Source organism: Bombus bifarius, unplaced genomic scaffold (genome assembly GCF_011952205.1).
Source record: "Bombus bifarius isolate JDL3187 unplaced genomic scaffold, Bbif_JDL3187 scf7180000007977, whole genome shotgun sequence".
Taxonomy (NCBI): Eukaryota; Metazoa; Arthropoda; class Insecta; order Hymenoptera; family Apidae; genus Bombus; species Bombus bifarius.
Genome location: NW_022884362.1, coordinates 1,572,899 through 1,593,575, shown reverse-complemented (window position 1 = coordinate 1,593,575; position 20,677 = coordinate 1,572,899). Strand labels below are relative to the sequence as shown.

The window sequence follows — 20,677 nt, the reverse complement described above, 5'->3', positions numbered from 1 at the left end:
TTAAGTTAAAGAAGTTCGAGGTATCGAAGTTTGACTATATAAACAGTTTAAGGTATATAATATGTGTAGAGTGCAGACTTCTATGCAAATCATATTTTTATGAATTCAACCGAAGGAATGGAAATTAAATAGAAAATTGTTCTATCCACTAAATATCATGATTAGCGCTTTACTTTGGATGTATTATATATTTCTGCATATTTTGTCTATTTTGTATTGTATTATTTTCATATAAATGCACAAATATCCACAAGCTAAATATGGATTTGTTTGGTAACATGCGTTTGGTTAACAGCATATTGAATTCAAAATGAAAGCGTGACTTACTATGTTTTTCCCTTGTGGTTTTCAAATTTCGAAGTATTTTCGCCAGTGAACGTGTACATATGTAAATATGTAATATACACACCTTCAACACACGCAACAATAATATTTCATGACAAGTTTTTTGAGCCTTGAAGTAATCGAGGATAGTTTCTCTGAACTATTTTGTACATTACAAATAAAGGATAATTTTTTATTTATATTAAATAATCTGTACATAAAAGAAATGATTTGATGATGAATCTTGGTATAAGTATATTTGTTGTGTATCGTGTGTTACACAGTTGGTGCGACGTGTGTGTTTTCGAAATATGTATTTTTATATATCTGTCGAGACGCGTAAATACATGTATGTATATTCAATAGGCTGTTTTTAAAATACAGTGAAAAATAAAAATTATTCTTCTGGCTTATTATTTTTATCAAGTATAAACTGTAGAAGTACTTACATCTCTCCACTGAATAAGGTAGAGTTATTTCAGTCAAACTAAGCAATTTGTCATTCATTAAATTTGATTATAAGCAATTTTTTGCGTAATTTGCAATAATAAAAGTATTCATATTCTTGTAATTGTTGAATTAAACAATTTATTCAAATTTCCATTCATATTATAATGGATTGTTATGTTTCAACTAATCAATCAAAAGTTGTTGACATTCTTAGTTATAATCATCTTAAGTAGCGTGTGTATATTAATATTATTTCCAGAAGTTGCTTTGTTGTGGACAAATAACGTTTCTGTTGACTTCACCGTTGACCTTATCATACTCACCGTAATTAAGGTGCTAGACAGAACATTATTTTATTATAATATTTACAGGATCTAGGAAATTAACTAGAAATTTATTAAAAAGACATAGAATTCAAAATTTTCTAACATCAATGAAAAATTGAATTTTTTAATCAAGAGGACATTTTAATTTCGATTATTGAAGATTTTATATAATTTAATCTGTCGAGATCTAATTTCGATTTAATTATTAAATTTGATCAGAAATTAAGCATCTTATTGTCATAATTTTCGCGGCGAAAGAAGAAACAAAACGTCATACGTATTTGAATAGCTGTCATGAAAGTCGAAGTTCGACACATTGCTAGTAAAGCCACGTTTCGCGAAATACACATTATGTTATATATTAATTAATCGATTTATTTTGATACGTAGTATATAAAAACATTAAAATTACCCTACAAAGACAATTTTATTGCAAGAATAAACAATGACAAATTTTTAACACTTAAAAATGTTATTAGTAAAAATAAATAATTTTATTAATTATTCCCATAGCTTGTCTATTCATTTGTTTATCGATGCCTCATTTGACCTTTCGGATCTTGAGGAGCTTTGGTTTTTACATCCTTATATCTATTCTTCTCTACACGGTAGTGCAAATACAGCATACATATGAGTTATTGTGAGCAATAAGGGCGAAGTGAATAAAAGTATGTTTTCCATAAAGGTGAACCTCGATAAATACAACTCAACGATATTTCTCGAGAAACGAAGATGATTTTCAATTCTTTAAATGGAAGGACGATTGGATGGGACAGGGTGGGACAGTAGGGTAAAGTAGGGACCGCGGATTTCGGTCTAAATTACCCGCAACGTTTTATATAAGCTTGAGAATCTTAAATTAAAATTACTTTGCTTTTCTACTTGTTACGCTATTTCCTTTCTTCTTCTATATTTTCTCGATAATAACGATTAGAAATCGATTAATGCATTAAACGATATATCGTTGCTTAAAATGAGATCGATATTATCTGCATTAAAAAATCGAATTACAATATGGAGATTTTCGCAATGAAATATTTCAGTAATAACAGGTTTTCGCGGAATAACTTTGGTATTTTTGTAATCTACGCGTTAAAACGAATCGATCGATGTAGACGACATTACATTTCGTGAAACGTGGCTTCTTACATGAATACATTTAAAATAGTTTTGTATTTCAATCCCGATATTATGTATTTACAACCAATCTTTGATGTTTACGAAGTTATGATCTTCTATAACCTAGAATTTTCGAATCGATGTGGTGGTGGTGGATATAATCGAGGAAGTTCTAAAGTTGGTACTCGTCCTTCGTCGTTAGTGAAGGTATTATTGTCATATCCAAATTCTGGTTTCCTACTAATTTCCGTTTTCGATTCTTCTTTCTTGGCTCCGTCCATCAAGAACATGGTTAGGAAGAACATAATAGAACCTAAATATTAATAATAATATACAATAATAATTTAATAATTCAAGTATTAAATATTAATCAATTACGCGTTCAGAATATTATTTCGCATAATTCGAAACTTAACCATGAAAATATACGTTGTACATGTGCATGTACAATATAAATCGTAATTTGTGATTAAAGAGATTCTATAGTTTAAAATAAGGTGAAAATCAGAGTAATAAAATTGTATTGGAAATTCTGTTTTTTAAACATTGGTATTTGTACGTGTAAGTAATTAAAAATGCCAATAAATTCCAATATTCACAATGTATTTTCAAATTTAATTTTCTCAAAAAATAGGACATTAAAGAGAAAACATTTATTCTACTTTTGTTATTTATATTCATACGTAAAATATATTTTTGCCAACTGCATACTCCTATCCTGTTAAAAACGGGATCTCTAAAGGAATTTTGTTACTTTTGACTTTCGTTTTATCTTGTACCATAGAGTCTGCCTGATTTCATTGGTATCGCGAACTACAACTTACGGTATACAAAATATGGATATAAATGAATAAATTGGAAAATACAAGTAAGGATAAAAAATGGATTACAAGGTAACTGATTATAAATGAATAAAATGATACATATAAATCGATACATTAAATATTAATGTGAAATACTTACTAATACCATAGAAACCGGCATAATAAATATAAAGAGATTCTCGAAATCCGATGGCCATTCTGGTTGGTTCGACCAGTATTGGTAAATTTCCACCGATATTGTTCATCACGAACAAAAAGGCACCAATAGTAGTTGACCTGAGGTGAAGAGGAACTATTTCTACGACCACTGCGAACACGATTCCAAACCACATTTCGGCTGCAATCAAAGTAAGGTACGCGTTAACTCGATAATATATTTGCTTAGTTTGAATTTTAACATTAAAACTACCTTCTTTTACAAAGGAGTTTATTGAGTCCAGAAAATACAGATTTTAAGTGCATTATTCACAATAAACGTGAATTTTTGTAATGGTATGTTAGGCAAAGGTACCGATACGCGGCGGTACGATGTAGCCATGCTGTATTATGTGTCGGCGCTTTACGTTTTTTGTTGTATGATGCGGTTTTTGGGTTTAAGCCTCTGGGGAGCGGAGCTTTTTTTTTTTATTTTTTTTCTGTCCTGAAAAACTTGGTCGCAAAACAGGACGCTTCGGTAGTTTGCTTTTTGGGTGCTGTGTAACTTTGGGGAGGGGTGGGATGAGAGGAATGGGGCGGGGAAGGGGGGATGTCAAATAGGATTATTTACAAATATTTACAAATATTTACAATATTTACATTTTACACCTGTGTTATGCGGTGTCAGAATTGAGTTCTGTCGGTTTAATGTTCTCTTTTATTTTGTTATGGGTTCTGTATCCACCAGTATTTTTTTTGTGTTTTTTCTGTGTTTGTCTTTGGTGTCTTTCCGGGGGAGTAACTCCATCTGGAGTCTGCGGTCTGTCCATTTATGTTTTCTTCGTAAAGTATGGTTTTGATCCCTATTTTTCTACATTAAAACTACCAGAGTAGTCGAAATGACCAATTTGTAATTTTTTAGAGAGATATAGATTTATGACGGATAAGAAAGATATCATTTTTCATTGATAAATATTTATATATTCTCTTCTATCTTTTATTTTATTATTTCCCAGAATATCGTTCATAGATAAAAGAGGATTTTATACATTTACATTGGCATATGCCACATGACAGTGCACTTTTACGGATTCGACTTTTTGCGAAACGTTATACTTACTGTTACTGCCGTTCGGTCTTAGTTTCCGAGATATTTGCGAAAAACTATAGTTACTACTACACGGAATCCTACGTAGAATCGAGCGGCTCATTTAATCCAATCGCTGGCAACTAACACAGACGCATACGCTGCCGCAAACTCTCAATTCTACGTACGATTCGTTGTAGTAGTAACTACAGTTTTTCGCAAATATCTCGGAAACTAAGACCGACCACCGCTAACATGTATAGGAAAAAGTTTGAGGAGAAGACCGAGTTCTATCTGTGCATTTGGCAAAATTAATAACGCAGAATTATGTCCAGCATGGAAATCATTTAACTTTCGCTGGAAACATTTTCCCATATCATGAATTATTTTGCTAATGTTCTCAGGGATCGATGTAAATGGAACACCCGGTATTAACGTACATTGCCAATATACAAAAGTATATTTAAACGTAGAACGTTTAGTAAATACAGTAAATATAAAGAAAAATATAAATAGAAAGAAAATTCTTTCGAATGTCATCGTTGATCGAGATCATTGGACGAGATAGTAGTCTCGAGGTATAAAAGCTCTTATACAGGGTGTCCCGCGTAATCTGGCCAACCGATCAGAGATTGATTCTACGTGCGAAGATAAGCCGAAGATATAGAATAAAATTTTGTCCAAGGCTTTTCATCTAATCGTCAACTAAGTATGAGAGAACAACGAGTGGCAGATTATTCTGTATATGCGAAAATAGGTCCAAAATGTGGAACAGAATCTTTCCACTTAAGGCTTCATTTTCAACGAAGTAGAGTCTCAACCTTTGGTCACGTTATGCAGCCTATGTACATATACGTAATCTTCGCGACTATCGGATGCTCTTTTCGGGGTTTCTGACGAAATTACTTATCCTAGCTTATCCCAACCTGAGCTTACTTTTTACCAATTGTTATACTAATTGCCGAACAATGCGTCTGATAACAGCGAAGATCTATTTACAGGTATACAGGGACTTGTGCGCCTGTACCTTTGGGAAGCACAGCAAATCTAAAGTATACTTCACAAAAAGGATATTTAAATTTAGCTTATCCCAACCTGAGCTTACTTTTTGCCAATTGTTATACTAATTGCCGAACAATGCGTCTGATAACAGCGAAGATCTATTTACAGGTATACAGGGACTTGTGCACCTGTACCTTTGGGAAGCACAGCAAATCTAAAGTATACTTCACAAAAAGGCATATTTAAATTTAGCTTATCCCAACCTGAGCTTACTTTTTGCCAATTGTTATACTAATTGCCGAACAATGCGTCTGATAACAGCGAAGATCTATTTACAGGTATACAGGGACTTGTGCACCTGTACCTTTGGGAAGCACAGCAAATCTAAAGTATACTTCACAAAAAGCATATTTAAATTTAGCTTATCCCAACCTGAGCTTACTTTTTGCCAATTGTTATACTAATTGCCGAACAATGCGTCTGATAACAGCGAAGATCTATTTACAGGTATACAGGGACTTGTGCACCTGTACCTTTGGGAAGCACAGCAAATCTAAAGTATACTTTACGAAAAGCATATTTAAATTTACTTACCAAAGAAGTACGAAATGCCAAGAGTGATCATAGCCCATAAAGGATTGAAGTATACCGAGCCAAATGCAAACGGTGTAGCAATTATTTGGCTGATGGCCAAAACAGCAACTCGCGATCTAATACCCATTTTCGCAACAAATTTATCGCTAATTACTCCACCGACCACAACACCGATGCTACCGATCACTATAGTCACCGCGAACAGCCACCAGCCTAAATCGTAGTCGGGGAAGTAATCTCTGTAATAGAGGTCGCAATTGTAAGCGAAGCACATTCCACCTGAAAGCAAGAGAATTGTTTTTAAATAATTTCAAATATGTTTCAAACGTATAGATATGCGAACCGAATCGTTGTAAATGCGATTTGTAAAAGAGTCGTTTATCCTTTTTCTTTTTACTAAAAGGCCAGTTTCGCTCTAATTTGGAAAAAGACTTTAGGATCTGAGAAGAATCTGAACCCTTAAATACTTGTATCGTTATATTATCGTATACGTTAGATTACTAAAATTCAGGGTATTCCATTTTACTTTCTGTTTTACATTCTCCGTGATAAAGCTTAATAATGAAATTTAATTAAATAAAAAATTCGAAAATCAATTGAAATAAAAATTTCAAAATCTAATCTTAAATTGTTGTGTTCGTCATTGACAGTAGTTAAGAGTTAATTTATATGAAGAAAAATTTGCAAGAGATTGAAATCTTGAAAAGTTTGACGCCTCTTGTAACACGCAAGAAATATTTTAAACTGCATATTAATTCATACAATGCTCGAACGACTCTAAATGTAGTATAGATATCGTAAATTTAGACACAGAGAATGTAAAATACGAATGATTAAGATTAAAATTAAGATTCGCGAATATCAATAAGGAATGTAAACAAATATTTCCTTATAGTCATATAAAATACCAACAAATTTACTATACACGATCCATCGATACTAAAGGCGAATGTAAATAAACAAATAAATCTCTGAGCATTAGAAATTTTGCTGGAATAAACCAGGCTGGTAGACGCTAATATACCCTTCGAATGCATTTTTCAATCCTTTGCATCAAGGTATTGCCTTTTACCGCAATGTCTGATGCTGGCAGCCAAGCATAATACTATAATCCTCGGTTGTAGGATTACTTTCCAAACTGGCACTTTCTTTCCATCGGTATTCGTTTCCTCCTCGCCGATTGTTTTTCGTTGTGGTTCGGTAAGAGTAAAAGTAAGAGCAGCTATAATCAGTCCGATTATACCAGCTCCATAGTAGCATGCTCTCCATCCCTAAAGACGATAAAGATCATTCATCGTCATTGTTAAATCTCGGCAGACTAATCGATGAAATTTATCGAATCAGATTATTTAGATAACAAATATTAACATCTTTTGATTATTATGATTTATTATGTATAGAGAGGATTCGAGGGTTTTCCAGTTGAACATGAATATTAGTATATTCTGTAACTATTATTGCGTGATAATAATGCGTGTAATAATTATAATAATAATTACAGAATATGCTAAGAAAAGTATCGCGGAGTATACCGCGAATAAGAAAAGAATTTTCTATACCTAAAGGTAGATCCTTTACAAATCTATTAAAAGACCGTAATAGAGATACCAATAGTAATAAGATATGAACCTCTTGTAACGAACTTAGTACTTTATTCGTTATCGTAGTATTCAAAGAATTGTACGATTTTGATTTTTTGATCTTGGAACAATCCTTATCGAGTCTAGCAAGTACTCGATACGCTACAATATATTTATTTTTCAATCTCGTTGAATTTCTTCTCCCATCATTTCACGATCGTTCTTTTTATATACCATAAAATACAATTAACAGAAAACGCGTCCAGTCAGATATCGACAAAATAACCTTCACGCTGTAATTCTAAAAAACAAAATAAAACGATAATCGCAGGATTTAGCGAAGAAAATGTGGCGTCCGAAATCTTTCATTTTCTGGTTGACTGCTCCGGACAGTCGTGTTATCCGATCCTTTTACTAATTGCTTTTTCTTCATCCTCTACTCACACGATTCATCCGTTAATCCATTCGCTTAATCTTTGCTAAAAAGAAACTTTACTTCGCTTCGAATCCCCTTTGATCGCTCGATTTGCACGAGTATCGACTTGTCGTACTTTTCTTGTAGATAATCAAGTTCCTCTTTTTTGTTCGTCACTGTCGTTTCTTCGAAGCAACGAGAAGCAGATTTTAACGCGAAAGAAAGAAACGACCGTGCTAGTTTGAAAGCTTTATCTAAATTTTTCTGTTACAGGTCAAGCCAAATCAGCTTTGGTAATTCTGTAAAATACATTCACCGTGCATTTGGACAAATAGCGGGAATTCCAATACGCTATGCGGTCTTTTGTTTTAATTAACGTTTCTCGATATTTTCAAGCGCAAGTTATACACACCAGATCTCCGATATTTAGTCCTGGAATGTAACGACCAACGGGGAACGCGATACCGTAGCCTCCATAGATGCCCCAATTGAAAATTGACATAACGAGCCCTCGTTGTTCCTCTGGGAACCAATCAGAGAGTAAACCCGTGGCCAAGGGGTTGCATCCCGCTTCTCTGTACGTTTATTTAATGTTTCAGATTATAACAGTCGATCGATTAAAACTGAGAAGCAATTGAAGCTTACCCTGCCGCTAGTACCATACGCAGAATGACTAGTTGCCAATATTTCTTAACTGCTCCCATTAGAACTATGGCGATACTGAACACCAACGTGCATATGGTTAGTAGTCTTACTCTGTAAATAAAAATGAATTTTGTTACTGTGTATTTATAGGTGAGAAAGAACAATGTAATCTAACTGTTAAAGATTCTTCGAGGCGAATGGGTCAGAGGTTCGAATAATCTCATTTTCAAATAATCAAATATTTAATAACCGATAGGTAACTTGTTAATAGGTAACAGACAACTAATTATCGTCGATGGAATCTTTTTGGCTACCGGTAATCATTTTCGATGACAATTTAATTTCTTTTATCGATAACCATTATGGGACTTGGAGTCTTTTCTTTTTTGATTGCCTGTAACCATTGTCATGGAAATGCACCATACACTTTGTTTACTTTTTCAAAGAAATACATCTTTATTTGACTTCTGCGCGAAACATCTTTGATATATCCTGAACGTTTCAAAAAATACAGATTTTAATCTGCACGTTCGTAACAGAGATTGTGAGATTGTGTACTAGGCTTTAAGCCTCGCTACAGTAAACAAATAATAGCGATAAATGTCGATTCTAATATCAGGAATATCCTTGTTCTCTTCTCTGTATTTTTTCTACGAAATCTCAGTATGAATTTGTCAAATATTTTTGATCTCTTCCTTTGCTGCCTTCGATACCGTATTCTGCTATATTTTATTCTAAGTATTCCTTCTCAGACGTTTTTATAGCATTGACAATAGAACTACCGATGGTTAACACGAAGCTATTTCTACCAAAACCAGTGAAAATGACTGGTCTCTGAACAATACGTAATAATAGAATATTTTTATATTTATCGATTTATTGCTTTCTTGCAGAAGCAATTCCACGTTACGCAGTACATTTTTGGTACTATTAATCCATCTAGGACCACGATCCCTAAACGAGAGTCGACATATTTATAAAATTGTAGAACTAGTCATTTTGACTGCTGTGGTATTTCTAGCGTTAGCATTTAGCGATCTAGCGATCGATCCGGAATTTTCCTGATAACTGATGTCGTCATATCGAACGATACGCGGTAAAAATTTGAAAAACGTGTGGCAAGTTGTACAAAACGAGAAAACTGGTTAATTGGGGTTCGATAAACAGATCGCAGGACCCTTTTGCACTTTGTCGAGTACCAGTCATTTTCGCTGGTATCGGTGTAAGTAGCCTCGATACAAAATTATTTTCAATTCGAATACATAAGAAACAAAATTATTCTTTTAGTTATCGTTGCGAAACTCGTTGCGTCATTGCGGAAGAAAATATAACACGAAGTAGGAATTTGAAAATAAAATTGTAAAACCGGTCAATTTGTCTGGTATGGTAGTTCTAGTGTTAAAATCAGACAATAAAATAGATCCTTTTACACTTTGTCAAGTATTCAGTTATTTTCACTGGTATCGGTATAAGTAGCCTCGATACAAAATTATTTTCAGCTTGAATGCATAAAAAACAAAATAAAATTCATTACATTATTCTTTTAGTTATCGTTGAGAAAGTCATTACATCATTGTGACAAAAAAATTTAACACGAAGTAGGAAGTTTCAAATAAAATTGTAAAACCAGTTAATTTGACCAATAGGGTAGTTCTAGTGTTAAAATCAGACAATAAAATAGATCCTTTTACACTTTGTCAAGTACCAGTCATTTTCACTGGTATCGGTATAAGTAGCCTCGATACAAAATTATTTTCAGTTTAAATACATAGAAAACAAAATGAAATTCATTACATTATTCTTTTAGTTATCGTTGAGAAAGTCATTACATCATTGTGACAAAAAAGTTTAACACGAAGTAGGAAGTTTCAAATAAAATTGTAAAACCAGTTAATTTGACTGATATGATGATTGTAATGTTAAAATCAGACAATAAAATGGACTTATGACGTTCATTTCCTGTAATCTTCGATATTTTACTAAATTTGCTTTAACATAACAATTTCATAGTTCCTACGCGATTATAAGTATAATTATATGAAATTAGTCTAGCTTCTCTTCTCAATATTGCGCTTCGATCATGTTCCAAGAATATGAAATGAAGCAAAAAACAATTGCATAATAAGACTATAAAAATACCTAGCATTACCCTAACGGTATACGATATTCCATCATTCTTCTTCGTAAACGGTAACAGTAGTAGTAATTAGGGTCGCGTCTAGAGCTTCTCGGGCCCTAGGCATACAAACGACTACGCCGGGGCCCTTTCTACACTAACACGACAGTGGTAATTGTTACGCATACTTTTAATAAAATTGCTATATTAACATTTGAACGCGAGGGATATAAAGCACGAAAATATTAAAGTGAAATGTGAATAAATATTTCTCAAGTAAAAATACCGACGATATCTTTCTGTTTTAAACTTGGTCTCGTTATGCTTGAAAATTCTGCGTTCGACGCTGTTCGAGGCTTCCGGATATTCGTCGATATCGTTGCGTTATTTTAATCCTTTCACGAATATATTGTATCTAAAAATGATAATTGGGAAGTCGGTACAAACCACTCGCACAGTATGCAAATTGAATTTAAACTAAGATTTTAATCTTCCATTAAAATGAATATATCGCCTATCGTTATCGGTCGTTGCTTGTATTGCAACTGAAATCAGCATCGTTGCGTCCCTTGATTCCTGATCAAGCTAACTGCAACGCCAGTGAAACGTCGGGAATTTATCTCTACGCCTCAAATTGCGTTGATCGCAGCAACGCGATTCGCCGCAACAGTAACGCTGATAACAGCGTTAACCGCGTTTTACATTGCACCTCTGTCGTTATTGGTTGACCGCGGATTATGCGCACATCGTGCGCATTTTCGCAATTTCAAATTTCCTATAAACGCATAAATATGCAGCGTGTAGTTATTAGAAAAGCGTTACCTGTTGTACTTGTCAGCTGCGATACCTAGAATAACGCCAACGATCGTGAACACGGCGATGAAACTCGGCCCTGCTAGGATTTGATAGTCGAGACCAAGGCCGTTGTAGTTCCATTCGCAATAGCGGGACCCGTTCAATTCCAGGGACGTACAACTATGAAATAAGATACATTCCAATACATCGTTCTAATTCGATCTCTGGCTAAGCGGATATATGAGTTCACGAATATATTTGTCCGAACGTGTATGCAATAGCTTGTGAAAGTATCTTATAGAAATACTTGTAGAAATAACTCTTAGCGATATACTGTGTCTACGATAAACGATAATTCGAGAGAGATCGTGCGTTACACTTGTAATCTAACAATTTGTAATAATTTAAGGAAGGTCTAATTAAGGCCTTGACAATTGGCAGTTTTATTTTCTATGCTGTTGTTATTTCTATACTCAGAGGTAGGATCACAATAGTTATTATTTTATCGAATGGATAAATCTATCACACCGTTCTGAGCCAAAAAATCCTTTATTGCACGCGCTTACAAAAACTAGGGATAACAACGAAAAACCATCTTGAGCCTATCGATTAAATCTATCGATTGTAACTAGGACTATCTTCTAGTTACTAGGATGGCGAGCACGAACACACGTTGTCATTCTCAACATATGCTTTAGCGACTGATTATTTTCTATGGTAAACGTCCAAATGCTTGTTTTGTGAGTTGTAAAATTAATTTTTTTGATCTTACGTGAGATAGAAAAAGAAGTAAGTATATGTGTATACGAGTAATTGAAATTATATAGAATAATTTATAGTTGGAGGTTAAAGGATTCGTTTAACAGTAATTATAAAAATATAATAATAATACAGACAGAATAGAAATATAAAATAAGATTTGTTTATACATCGCATCGTTTTGTTAAGCGTTACAATACCAATTACATAAGTACTGTAATCTGTTTGCTATTTTAAAATGAAAAATGTGAACGATATTATCAAATATAAGATATAACGATACACGATATACTAAATAACTATCGGAGTTGTATAACGTGAAATAAAATAATAGAAAAATAGTTTATCGATAATTTAAATAGATGCAAAGTAAACGAAGATACTTACAAACTTTCATTTTTGGCCACTTCACACTGGATTGGTAAATCCACGATGGATAACGTAGTTGTATTTAATTGGCAGGAAATGTCGCCGTAGTGCAAATCCTCTGCCGTCGCCTTGCTCGTGACACCTTGAAAACACGTGTAAGAAAATTACATCGACAATGAGCGTTCCGTGGTTTAGTTATCTAATTGTATCCGTATATTGCGTGGACGTATTACGTGAAAATACGTACAGAAATAAATTATCGATATTAAAGCTGTCGCGAGGAAGACGTTAACGGTAAACAAGATAAAAATAAGAAGATGACCGAGAGAAACGGAAAACTTTAGGAGAACGAACAGATATTCTGGCGAATAAGCAGATAAGTTGCACTTTTCTTCTTATTTATTTATTTATATTTCGTTGAATTGATTTTACGAAAGAAAAGGAATTTTACTGCAACCTGGACAGCTACGCGAATTTACAAAATAATTTAGAATGAAATAGATATTTAAAAAGTAAAGTCGGAATTAGTGGGCCAAATGTCCAAGGAGCGTCGCTTCGTACAAGCGCCAGCTTCTACGTACATAACCTGTTGGACGCGACCATACGTCTGACGATATGATCGAGCAACGCGGAAGACGCTTTCATCCTGTATCGCTACGTTTGTTTATAGCTGCAACGTACGCCTCTCTATCGACGATGTTTAACGACGGCGGTTATGACGAGAACGCATAGCGACGAAAACCATTCGCCGGCATTTCGTGGACGTCGTTTTGCAACGTGCTGTTAGCACCGACGCGTCTAATACGCGCCTATGAAGCGACACTCGATGGACAGTAGCCTGAGTCTTACGAAGGAGGCAAAAGAGCCCATGGAATCGTAGAATTCGACGAAACTGAAGGAACAAGAATTAATTTTTAAATCGTAATAGGTTTAAGTAACATCTACTTATTTACAATACTTACGTACAAATTATACTTATCTATAACAAGTATTAACTTATTAGAAATAATTAGCCATGTTACTGCGCCACGCCAGAAAAATTACTGAAAATTCTCAACGCGAGAATTGATTGTAATTTTAATAAATAAATTAAAAAAAAAAGAAAAAAAAATCGTAATAGGAAGCGCTATATATAAAGATAAAGAGGTTGAAACTTTCAAGCGAGAAATATCGCGTTTCGGTTCGATCTCGCAGTATTTCAAGATTGAGATGCAAAGCGTTACATTTCAATTAGACGTTATAGTTTCCAATCGTAAAACACCAAATTTTTAACTGCGTATTGCGCGTCACGAGATTCGCGTTCGAGAGAAAAGGACAGAGACAGGCGTCTGTAATCGCGACGAACGTAATTACTCGAATAAGCGAGTTTACGAGGATAATTGAGTGGCGATTTAAGGAAGAGGAAGCATAAGCGCGCGCAATTGAATGTACATCGCTTACCAATTAAATAGTGACCTAGCTCGCCAAGTACGTATCCAACTGAAACAATGGCCAACGCGTACGGCTTGTACAAGAACTGCAATTTCTGAGTCGCTGTGCTCAGCATCGTATCCTGTTGAACGTAAAATTAGATTAAATCGTTATCTTCTTCGTTCAGAGTCGTGAAACGACCTTATAATTTTACAATTAATCGAGAACGAAATTAACATACAGACAAAGACTAAGTGAGTCGAGTCACTGTATCTTGTTATCGCGAACAATTTATCGCCTTATGCCTCTCTGATGTATCCAGGCTCTATCTATGTGAAAAATACGCGCAAAGTCGTGTACTTCGGATTCTACAACCTTTTAATTCGTCAAACGGATTGTGCTAATCCACGAAGCAAACTCGTAAATCAAGATTTAAGGCTTTCGTCGTAAACGTAAAATAAGAGAAGTGGAATTCGACAGAAGCTGTAGGACGTAACTACAAAGGAATTAACGACGATGCAAAGTTTCTTTTTCTCTTTGATTTTCACCCATGGGTTGGCTAACCAAAGTACACTGTGATACGATATCGATGCTGATCTGAACGGACAACGCCATTGAAAATCATTTTTATTATTATTTCTTCTAGGTGGGTCCTTCTTTTTGTTAATTGTTACTGCCAAAAGATAAAATTGCAGTTTACGAGCAATCGGACACAGAATACGATGTTTCGCGTGAGAACTTTACCCCGCGCGATTATGTCTTCTAATACAGATCTTTCCAAGAATTACGAGTCAAGTTCCTAGATTTCTTTGACATTCAACAGTTGCCGACATATTTTTCTTTATTCTCTTATACGTCTTTTCATTTTGTATGGCCGACGTATGGAGCTTTAAAATTCTATGAAAATGGGACTGGTGGTACTTTTCAGCCGTGGTTTTCGCTAGTGAATTAGTAATTCCGTAAAATTATTAAATTATAATTCTGTTGATCCGCGTTTAAGTCAATTAATCGTTTAACTACAATCGTACAGACATATAATTTTACATATGTATATAAAATGACACAACGGATTATCGTTAAATCATAATACGGATTATATAATGGACGAGTATAATTTTGCGTCGATTATCGCGAAAATTATATTCCCATTGTGCGCTTACGTACTCCTTAACATTTTACTCGATCGTAAATATATGGTCGTCGATGCTATCTCTGAATATGTAGTTTGTATACCTACGTTATTCTCTTGCATATGCATGCCTAATATCGATTCCGGAGTTTCGTATCCTATAATATAGCTAGTACGATAAATTATGGTTTCTGCCAAGAGGTGGGACGTTAAAAAATACGATAAAATCGCGGCGTTACTTTTTAGCGATAATTATTTTATGAATACGTACTTAACATTGCGTAAGCAGGATAGAGTGGTTTAATCGCGTAAATTTCATTTAACGTGGAAGTTAAGATCCCTAATTGATGCACCTTGTTACCACTATGTTACCAACGAAACAATACACCGCGACCTCAAGATACCCAGAGTCAAAGAGGAAATAGCAAAATATAGCGACAGATATAGCAAAAGAGTCGACAAACACCGAAACCCCCTAATCACTGGACTACTTGACACGACGGACCAGATCCGCAGGCTGAAGAGACACTACCCGCTAGACCTAAACCATAGATTCAATTAGTTATTTAAATTAAGTAACGTTTACTTATTTACAATACTTACGTACAAATTATACTCATCTATAATAAGTGTCAACTTATTAGAAATAATTAGCCATGTTACTGCGCCACGCCAGAAAAATTACTGAAAATTCTCAACCTGAGAATTGATTGTAATTTTAATAAATATTTAAAAAAAAGAAAAACGTGGAAGTTGTAACGTCAATCCACATCGGAGACTGTCTGTCACGACCGGCTCACTAAAATCGCAGATAAAGATGTGGCGGCACTCGGCTACAATGTATATCAGTGCCTAATGAACCATCAACATCCCAACGGTCCTTCCACCGAAGGTTCTAGAAGAAAGAGCACGTGGCAACGGTCGCGGACGCCCAGCAAAAATGCATGGACGGTGGGGATGTCGAGGGATGACAAAAGAAAGTAATCGGATCCGATCGAAAGTCAAATCATAAGAGCTTCAGTCTGGGAAAGTCACGCCTAGAGTTCGGAAGTGGATTGTACAGTGGATTGTTGTTAGAAAAAAAATAAAGTTTCTTTTTTTTATTTTTCACCTCAAATTTCTGTTTTTATTTTGTTATTTTACGTGACACTAGCGTGCGGATCTGGACCAGCTGAAATTCTATTCTTACTTATAATTACGCTTCTATTTAAATATGTTTCTGCCTTGCAATTTATCCATCAGTTTTCTCTGTTTACACATCGGATAACCTCAACATTCTCATTCTCGATTGCATCGCATTACTGAAAATTCTCAACGCGAGAATTGATTGTAATTTTAATAAATAATAGTAATAATAATAATAATAAAAAATTGCATCGTGAAGTTCTTAATACGGCGTGTGTATCAAATGCGTAGGCGGGGTTCCTGCTTCGTTACCTGTACACCGACCTCGTAAAAATTCACCAAAACTCGAATCGATTAATCAGATCTCGGTTAGCTTGGACATCTTCCACGTGGCGTGCACCATACCCCTCGCTTTTGTTTCATAATATTCGCGTAATTAATAGTAATAATAAATAGTAAATAAATAAACATTCGTAATAAAGGTATTTCGATAAAAAAGGGAGATAATCGCATTCGATGAAACACAAACGGTGCTCGGTAAATTACGTACTTTCGAGTAAATTCTTCCCGATAATAATAATAACAATAATAATGTTTTTGCTACACGGTGACCGTCAGTTGAAACCTTCGCAACACTACTCAGGATGATGATCTTGACAATGTATAAAAAAACAAAAAAGTATCGCGATCGCAGGTGGTTCTCTTCTTGTAAGTATTTATGACGATTCTTAATAAATTTCCTACTTTACGTCTTCAGAACCAGCACGGATCCTCGTTGAACGTGTCACGTAAAATAACAAAATAAAAAAGGAATTTGAGGTGAAAAATAAAAAAAGAAAACTTTATTTTTTTTTTTAACATCAATGCACTTTACAATCTACTTCCGAACTCTAGGCGTGACTTTCTAAGACTGACTCTTATGATTTTACTTTCGATCGGATCCGATTACTTTCTTTTGTCATCCCTCGACATCCCCACCGTCCATGCATTTTTGCTAGGCGTCCGCGATCGTTGCCACGTGCTCTTTCTTCTAGAACCTTCGGTGGAAGGATCGTTGGGACGTGGATGGTTCATTAGGCACTTCAGCGATATACGTTGTCGCCGAGTGCCGCTTGAAGTACGCCGGTCGTGACAAACGCATCGTATAAATTTGAATCCGTTACATCCACGTTGTCCCACATTGTTGCAGCCCGTGAAGTAATTAATACCGCGAATGCATCCTTCCCACGTACACATTGCCTGTACTTTCGCCGCTATAGGACACTAATTAATTGTTAAATAAATGATTTTTACGCGACTTTTAAATCCAGCTTTTTACAGACACTAGCAAAAAAGTGAAAATTCGATAAGATACCTAATATGTCTTTCTCGCTTTACATTTCTTTTCGTATATTACGACGTAATTATTAGAATATCGCCATAGTATTGGTATAAATGTTTCAAACGTACAGTTTAACCATGACAAAGGAAATTACACATTGTCGTCGTAATAACTATTTTGATAATAAAATATGACGATACAATAGGGTCGTCTTTCGACCTAGCAGATTCAGATAATTTTAATATTCATAAATTCACATTGGTAACGTATCAATAAATTTAATATTCATAGACCGTAATTAAAAACGCATTGAAATTGCAATTTAAATCCATGAACATGGCACAGCCGGTAAATACCATTCTATTAAACAGGGTTATTTATTCAAGGCTGGTGTAATTTCTATTCAAGCTGATTTGCTATGCAAATAATTGCTTAGAGTAAAAGTACGAAACTCTACTGTCGTTATTTATGCAAAATTTATAAATGATGCAACGATATCGTAGACGGAAAACATCAAAGCGTAAGGATTTTATCTTCGAAGTTAAAACGTCGACCGATAATTTTCAATTAACTTTCTTAATTTGTCAAATACATAAATTTGAGATAAATAAATAGATCGATTGAAAATGTCTCGAGTGGCTGGGTGTAATTTAATAACATGCTAATAAACGATTTGTCATCGTCTGGCTAATCAAATACTATGCGGCAAAACATCGTAGACGCGCAAAAACGTCGATTACTATGTTACGTTTACGTCTCTTGTCGTTAAGAACACGCTCTGTTGCGAATGAGCGAATTTCTTTCGCAATTTCAACCGCTATCGCGGTTTATCGCAATTTATGGCGACGATACCGCAAATTTAACGCTTTACCCTAGAAGGACAGTGAGAAAGAGCTAATGCGTCGATCATTACGTAGCCCGATGAATGGCGAGTGTTCGGTAGAAACGCGAACTCACATGTCCGTAGGTTTCTAACGCGTGCGACTTGGTCACCTTGAGCCAAAATCATTCAGACGTAACGAGATGTTATCGCTTTGATAATATTAATTCCATCGTACGTGACAATCTGGAGTCGTTGACATCAGATTTATAAGAAAACACCGGTGAATTTCCTTTTCGAAAATTTGTTCACAACTTTTGTCTAAAACTGTGAGGCACTTCCTTGATTAATTTAAGGTCCGACGGTTTCGTGTACTCCGTTGTCATAATATAAAATTCTTTTGTTCGAAATATCTGAAACTTTACCGTTTTAACTTGGAAATTACGAAGAATTATAAAGCGTAGTTGCATTTAGTTTACAGGATGTATATGTTATGTAATTTAAATATTTATTATAGATATATACAGGGTGGTTGGTAACTGGTGGTACAAGGGCGGAAAGGGGGTGATTCTACGTGAAAAAAGAAGTCGAAAATGTAGAAGAAAAATTAAAAAAAATTTTTTTTTAATTTTTCCATCGAGACAACGATCTACGGTGAGATAAGTTGTAACGTACCGCACGCGTACCGAGCGAAAATTCAAAGTCGATTTTCTCGAAAACAAAGCCTCGAACGAACAATTGTTATTCTATATTTTCGACTTGTTTTTTCGCGTAGAATCACCCCCTTTCCGCTTGTACCACCAGTTACCAACCACCCTGTATAAATGTAGCCATTTAATAATATTTGAAATTAATACGTCCATTCTCTTTGACCTTTTAGCTCCCAGGCTTTCTCCCCTCTATTCGTTCCTTTAAAAATTACTCTCGCTCACATCGCACGTGTTCATTCACGATCTCGTCTCGATCGTAAATTAATTCGCGTTTCAAATTATTTATTTAAAATGTTGTTATTACGTGTCGACGATTAATATATATTTTAATGTTTCGTTTGCAATCATGGAAGTTAAAAGATTTATCAATTCCGATTAGCATAATTAAAGATTCTTTTCGTTCGTTTTGATATTTCTATTCGTTAGATTTTCCGATATATTCGTCGTTCTTTGATTCTGCAAATTGCACGAGTCAGAGACCGATCTTAAGCAGATTTCTTTGAATTGCGTATCCAATTCGTCGAGTATTTTCTCAAGGAAGTTCAAAATCGAACGACTCTGATCGTTGTTTTCTCCACGTGTATCTTGAATCTTCATCTCGCACGAACGCGGAATCATAATCGGCTCGTTCTTTCCTTAATAATTTCACTCAATTATCACGTTTTTCGTGAGATTTACAAGCGTCCTAATGCATTTATTAATAAGTTATTGTTACATATAAATTATTAACAATTGTAGTGCGAATCACACAGGTAGTTAACAGCATTCATTATCGAGATCGTTAGATATTTTATTTCCATTTATACAAAATTGAAAATTGATAGAAATCGTAGTGCAATCGTCGATGCAGCTGTCTGACAAATTATTTTACCTTTCGCGAATCTTGTCACGACTCGTATGTACAATTCTTTTTCCTCTGTTTTAATATTTATGAACTCGCTTGAAAGTCAGCTTGAAAATAACGACGATATAAAAATTTGCTGGAAAAATAAGCTTTTCATATCGATCAATTAATCTAATTGAGATGGATTTTCACGTTTACAACGTTATTACGAAACATGAATCATAAAGTACACTCCTCTATCTTCCTAAGAATTCGTTAAAAAAGTATCAGAGACGAATAGTGGCGTCATAAAAAATAATTTTTTTTAATTCACAGAAAATTCGTCGCGACGATATTTGCCGAAAGAGATCGGATGTGTCGCTCTTAAATAAGTCGGTGTCACGGTACACCTAATAATTAAATACTAATCGGTAAAATAATACGGCGCGTAATTGAGCACTGAATCGATCGATCTTCGCTAACTATATCCGCGATCGATTTGTATAATTGTACGTTTCATACGAGGCACATTTATATCGCATCTTTCGCGAAATCACGTGATATCTAGAAATAATGGTGACGTAAAAGAAACGGTAGTATGTATAACGAGATAATTACAAAAATATAGTCGTGTAACGATGTTGCCGTGTATGACGATTTAGGATTTATCATTCTGACAACGCTTGACGTAAATACATTGTTACTAGAAATAGTCAGCAACTCTGTTGTCTTAATATAAAATTCTTTTGTTCGAAATATCTGAAACTTTACCGTTTTAACTTGGAAATTACGAAGCGTA

At 34.7% G+C, this 20,677-nt stretch overlaps 1 protein-coding gene across 2 annotated transcripts in view; it reads right to left on the bottom strand.

Annotated features, from left to right (window-relative positions):
- Nucleotides 1-1,601: 1,601 nt before the first annotated feature.
- The window catches only part of LOC117204163 (D-galactonate transporter), a 30,278-nt gene continuing 11,202 nt past the window's right edge, over nucleotides 1,602-20,677 (bottom strand). Inside the window, exons 2-10 of one of the 2 annotated variants that reach the window (XM_033441316.1) lie at nucleotides 13,981-14,092; nucleotides 12,559-12,682; nucleotides 11,440-11,592; nucleotides 8,502-8,612; nucleotides 8,269-8,431; nucleotides 6,934-7,132; nucleotides 5,862-6,140; nucleotides 3,183-3,380; nucleotides 1,602-2,532 (exon numbers count right to left, since the gene is read on the bottom strand). In XM_033441316.1, coding sequence (XP_033297207.1) covers nucleotides 2,336-2,532; nucleotides 3,183-3,380; nucleotides 5,862-6,140; nucleotides 6,934-7,132; nucleotides 8,269-8,431; nucleotides 8,502-8,612; nucleotides 11,440-11,592; nucleotides 12,559-12,682; nucleotides 13,981-14,086 — 1,530 coding nt within the window. In that variant the 5' untranslated portion in view covers nucleotides 14,087-14,092 and the 3' untranslated portion in view covers nucleotides 1,602-2,335. The remainder of the gene's footprint in view (nucleotides 2,533-3,182; nucleotides 3,381-5,861; nucleotides 6,141-6,933; nucleotides 7,133-8,268; nucleotides 8,432-8,501; nucleotides 8,613-11,439; nucleotides 11,593-12,558; nucleotides 12,683-13,980; nucleotides 14,093-20,677) is intronic. The other variant, XM_033441317.1, reaches the window with a different exon arrangement.